At 43.6% G+C, this 6000-nt stretch overlaps 1 protein-coding gene across 2 annotated transcripts in view; it reads left to right on the forward strand.

The window, feature by feature from the left end:
- CHST11 (carbohydrate sulfotransferase 11) overlaps positions 1–5503 on the forward strand; it is a 315350-nt gene extending 309847 nt beyond the window's left edge. For both annotated transcript variants that reach the window (XM_051961318.1, XM_051961319.1), the window contains exon 3: positions 449–5503. In XM_051961318.1, the coding sequence (XP_051817278.1) occupies positions 449–1303 (855 nt within the window). In that variant the 3' untranslated portion in view covers positions 1304–5503. The remainder of the gene's footprint in view (positions 1–448) is intronic.
- Positions 5504–6000: the final 497 nt, after the last annotated feature.

A 6000-nucleotide genomic window follows, 5' to 3' on the forward strand; every position in this document is an offset into this window, starting at 1 on the left:
TATATCCTAGATACAATATATGTTTGCAGAACCGAACAATTCTCTTATTGCATAGGGAGAATTGGATTCAGAAGGTAAAAATAACCCGGGAAAAAAAACAAAAATGCAGATAGTTCACATTCGATTCGATGGGGTTGTATTTAAATTGACAAGATATAACGGACAGTTAGAGCACCACTCCTGAAGTGAACCCCAATTGCATCAGCAGGAAAAAAACAAACAAAAATGTAAATTAGTCTGCAAAGGGGTCTAGTTGGGATGGATAAGTGATGTGGTAGTATTTAAGTTGACAAGATAAATCAATTAATTAGGTATGGGGGGTGGAGGTGAGAGAAAATTTGAGACCGATTCGGTCTCCCTTTAGTCCCAGGGATCGAGTGCTTTTCTCAGCGGCAAAGCCCCGTTGTGCGTATATTAAATCGGAATTCCTCCTTTGTTTCCCGTGCAGCTGGAGCTCTCCAACACGGCCATTCTGCACCAGATGCGGCGGGACCAAGTCACGGACACGTGTCGGGCCACCAGCGTGACCAGCAGGAAGAGGCGGGTCCTGACTCCCAACGACCTCAAGCACCTGGTGGTGGACGAGGACCACGAGTTGATCTATTGCTACGTCCCCAAAGTGGCCTGCACAAACTGGAAGCGGGTCATGATGGTCCTGACGGGAAGGGGCAAATACAGCGACCCCATGGAGATCCCCGCCAACGAAGCCCACGTGTCGGCCAACCTGAAGACCCTCAACCAGTACAGCATCCCAGAAATCAACCACCGCTTGAAAAACTACATGAAGTTCCTGTTCGTCCGCGAGCCCTTCGAGAGGCTGGTGTCGGCCTACAGGAACAAGTTCACGCAGAAGTACAACACCTCCTTCCACAAGCGCTACGGGACCAAGATCGTCAAGCGGCAGAGGAAGAACGCCACGCAGGAGGCGCTGCGCAAGGGCGACGACGTCAAGTTCGAGGAGTTCGTGGCGTACCTCATCGACCCGCTCACCCAAAGAGAGGAGCCCTTCAACGAGCACTGGCAGACGGTGTACTCCCTCTGCCATCCCTGCCACATCCATTACGACCTCGTCGGCAAGTACGAGACTCTCGAAGACGATTCCAATTACGTGCTGCAGCTGGCGGGAGTCGGCAGCTACCTGAAGTTCCCCACCTATGCAAAGTCTACGAAAACTACTGACGAAATGACCACAGAGTTCTTTCAGAACATCAGCATGGAGCACCAAACGCAGCTCTATGACGTCTACAAACTGGATTTTTTAATGTTCAATTACTCAGTGCCAAGCTACCTGAAACTGGAGTGAAGAGGGGGGGAAGAGAGAATCGTGCTTGTTTTTATTTAAGATTTTTATTTGTCGAGATAAATATATGGATATTGGGTTATTTTGTAAATTAATATTTCTTTGGGGATAGTGCTGCGAGCAGCACGGTTGGAATTATTAAAAAAAAAAAATCCTCCTGGAGGGAAGGACAGCTCTCTTTGCGGGGTAACAAGATGGCGGTGTCCTTGTTCTGGAAATGAGTACTGCAAACACTGTTTTTCAAAGGTCTGATTGTGTCCTGGTGAATTTCATTTAATCATTGCATTACATAAATTCTAATTAGGGTTATTTATAGTTATTTAAACGTGGTCTCGGGCTAGATTTCACTTTAGAGACAGCAGAATCTTCACGTCTTGACAAAAGACGTCTGTTCTTCCTAGTTCCTTTGATCCTAAGGGCTCGGCCCTGGGCACTGAGCGTTCTCTGTATTAACCATTAGCAGAGACCGGACCTCCCGGCAATTATGACTTTTATTGGTAACACCATTTTGCAAATTTTAGTAGAAATTAAAAATATCACTAGTGGACTCGGGAAAGAGGCGATTGCTCTCACAGCTCTGCAAAGGACAGATTCTAGAATAAGCTTTCATCAGCGTGGAGGTCCCTTGGCTTGAATGAAATGTGAATAATATTTGTGACCCGAAGAGGAGGTGATTACGTTGTCACATCTTACCTGAACAGCTAGCAGGACAGACTAGAACCTGGGTTTACATCTAAGCTATGGAAAAGGCTGACCTCTTCTGGGTATTTCTGCCTGCTGCTTGATGTGGCTCAGTGGTATAAAAAGCCCCAGATGCATAGATAGCTCTATCTATATACCTAATATACCTATATGTAATATAGGTATATAGATATAGATTTTTTGCTGAGGCAATTGGGGTTAAGTGACTTGCCCAAGGTCACACAGCTAGGAAGTTTTAAGTGTCTGAGAACAGATTTGAACTTGGGTCCTCCCGACTTCAGGGCTGATGCTCTATCCACTGTGCCACCTAGCTGTCCCTGGCATAGATATTCTTGAAGACACACACTCAAAGTTAAGACATAGTCCAAACTACCATAGCCTCCATACACTTATCTGAATCCACAACAAAACATTCCAGAATCTTTACTTACATTGAAATACTTCATGACCCATTTTTCTCCAGGGACATGATCACTTCTCATTTTCCTAATTTTCACCAGTTCACATGACACTTGAGTGATGTGTAAGACACGTCCCTTTCCATATGTGGGCGATTAATTTTGGTCGCCGGTGTTGATTATCCTGTATATAATAATATACTAAGAGTTTGGGGTTGGTTGTGGGTTTGGTGCATTTTTTTCTGTTGTTTGTTTTGTTTTGAGAGAGTATATAGTCGAGGGATGAGAAGATTGTTCTAATTAAAAAAAAAGGTTAATTTATTCACAGAAACTATTAAAAATGTATTATAAAACTCCCAGCCAGCTCAGTGAACAGGAGTAGCAACATCTCAAAATGTTGGACTTATTCTTATTTAATGTTGAGTGAGCTATCCACCTGAGATGGGGTTAAAATGCTATTTATAAAACATTATGGATCTTCTCCCAAGCTTTCAACTCCTAGAGAGATGGCCCAGTAAATAAATTCTAGAGAGAAAGAGGCGAGGGAGGGGAGAGAGCCTGAGAAAAAGTCTATTTACTAGGCATGTTAGCCTTGAGCTATAAGCTGATTAAATAGAAAAACCTTGCTCCAGAATCATTCAGAATTTCTTAAGCATCTCTTTAGTGTGAAACACTGGGCATATCAAAACAGAAATTTCAAAGTATCCTCTAACCCCAAGGAGTTTGGATTCTTCTGAAGAGAGAAAAGGGAACAAATGCTTCCCAACTTCTCGTGGCCCCATGACATAACCTCGATTGTCAGCTAAGGCTGGAGAATCAGAGGATGTCGGCTTTTCAAGGGGAAGAAAGCAGGAATTATAATTATTTTTAAAATTCAGTTTTCAATCCAGACCCCCCACAATTCAAGTGAGATTAAACTTTTAAAAGTGCAATGGCCTCAGAGCCCCACTACCTCTATTACAATCATTTCTCCCATCCTAAAGCATATGGAATTTATGTAAGCATCAGGATAGTAAGGAAATAGCTAGAGTGCAGGGCTGGACTCGAGTCAGGAGACTGTTGACGTCTAGCTTTTGTCGACGGACCAGTGGCTTGACTGCCCACCCAAGTCTTACTTGAAAGTCATTGATCGTGTGAGAGTTATCTAAATCCTGGGCAAGTTTCCAGCATGACACACACCCCCATTCCCTCGTCCTGCTTCAATACCATCACTGTGTAGTGGGTAGAGATTTGCTGTTTTTGTTTGGCATTGAGAATGAAGTTCATGTCTATTCATGAGTTTCCCCATTTCCCCAAGACACTCCTGATTGGTTTTTTGTGATTGCTCGGTGGTAAACTTGCTCCCTGGATCAGCTGTCTTCTCTCCATTTCTCTGGGTCAGGAGCACCTTTTCAAGGAGAGAACACCCCAGTACATTTTTTTGAATGTTATCTTCCTGCTAGTGTTTTATTTTACTTTTAACACGTTCTTTCCTTTTTTTTAAGGGTTTAATTTGTTTGTGTGTGTGTATTTGATCTGATTCTATTGTGACACGGAAGAAAAAAAAATGTTTTCATGCTTGTGGTTAAAAAAATCCTTGGTGAAAATTGTATTTGGAAAAATCAGATGGTCATTTTGAAGGAAAATGGACAGAATGGGCTTTGGGGGGTTGATTTCAAGGCTTTTCAAGGATGTGCATTATTTCTGAGATGAGGACAGGCAAGCTCTCCATCCCCTAGGTGCCTTTCAAAAGCCTTGCTCTGTGACTTAACAATGGAGGGAATTCAAAAGGATGGTTCATGATGAACATTCCCCATTCTGACTCACCAGCATTCTCCCGTCAAAACATTATTTTGTTATCTAGGGCGTTTGCTTCCCTGCAGGAGATAGCCCCTTCCCTAGCATCTCTTAGACATCCCAGTGAGTTTCAGAAAAAAGCAAAGAGCCAATCAAACTGCAGCTTCTGAGAGGACCAAGTGGGGCAGTCCAATGCCCTGTTCTTAGATCAGAGCTTAGCTGGGGGTTAGTTTCCCATAATCTGAACCTGGATGCCAGCATATACACGGGGGCATTAGTCAATGGGAACATTGGAACCAAGATGGTAGACAGTTGTGAGCAAATCATAGGACCGTATCATAGATTTTGGAAAAAGAAGGGACCTCAGAACTCGAGTTTTGTACAGAAGGGAAAACTGAGGCGCAAGGGGGATATGACTTGCTATAGCCACATAACTAGTAAGTGTCGAAGTGGGAACTGGAGCCAAATCTCCTCCACTCCAAGTCTGTTCCACCACACTGCCTCCCTTCATCAACCAGATAATAAGGGAAGCACATGTTTCCTTGACCATTCAACTCAACTGAAGAGTTCTAGGGGCCTGAAAATAAAAGCCACAGAGAGGGCCCTTAATACCCTCATCAGAAGAGAGTAGAAGACAGATCTCCTGTAATAATCACAAAGCAGAACAATCCCAACCGAGGTAGCAGACCCAGACAATCTAATCCACAGATACAGTGCAAGCCGGGGGCCTGCCTCCTCTCCCCCCTTCTCTTGCAATGCTCATCCATGAATTTTCCATCAGACTCTAAACTGTCCATTCCAAGGCAACCCAAGTAACTGGAAACAGCCCGTCTACTATTTGCACAGTCTGTTTGCCCTCCGGCCCTTTTCAGAAAGCTATTTACCCACGTCTTGCCCACTTTGACCCTGAGTGAGGTTATCCCCAGGGAGCAGGAGCTCAGAGTTCCCCAGCCCGCTGCCGTCACCAGGCAGATCTGTCGCGTGCTGCTCTCTTTTCAGGTACAAAAGGGATTGCTGGTACTCCTACTCTTGTTCCAGAGAGTGTTATTTTCTTACGTGCATGCACAAGATAGAAGACTATGTTCATATAATTTAACATCTATGTGGGGTAGGATTTTTTTTTTACCTATTTGTATGCAGTAGAAGGCTTGTTGTAGAGAACTCTCCTCTGTATCTTAACTGTACTGTTCAAGAAAGAAGTCGAATTTTCCATTGCCAACAGACGCGTGAAATGTTCATGAACCTTCCTCAGAAAACAAAACAAAGAAAAGCCATTCAAGCCTGATTATTTTTCTAAGTAACTTCAATTAAATTGAAGAAAGAAAGATGTCTCCTCTCTGCATATGGTTTCTTTCTGTCTCCATAATAAAATGCTAGCCGTGGAGGGCAGGAGCTGGGTGGGAGGGGGAAGAACGGGATGAAGCCGGGCTTCTTGGAAAGGGGATAACATTCAAAATCTTAAGCCTGACATTTCATTCATTTCCTAGCACCCCTCCTTTATGTCCTCTCCATTTCAATCTAACCGGCCTGCCATCCATTTCCCATCTCTGACAATGCATCCCACTCTGGGCTCTTAAACCGATTCCTCACCTCTGCCTTAGAGAGCCCCCTAGCTGTATTTTTTTAAAATTTCTTTTGCAAGGAACAACAATAATAATAGCTAAGATTTACATAGGATTTTAAGATTCAGAAAATACTATGAATAGTTTGTCGCATTTGAACCTCACAACGATCCTGGGAGGTAAGTGCTATTATTAGGCCCATTTTATAGATAGGGAAACTGAGGCACACATTAAATTGAGCAGGGGCACATAGCTAGTAAAT

Source organism: Antechinus flavipes, chromosome 5, assembly GCF_016432865.1.
Source record: "Antechinus flavipes isolate AdamAnt ecotype Samford, QLD, Australia chromosome 5, AdamAnt_v2, whole genome shotgun sequence".
Classification (NCBI taxonomy): Eukaryota; Metazoa; Chordata; class Mammalia; order Dasyuromorphia; family Dasyuridae; genus Antechinus; species Antechinus flavipes.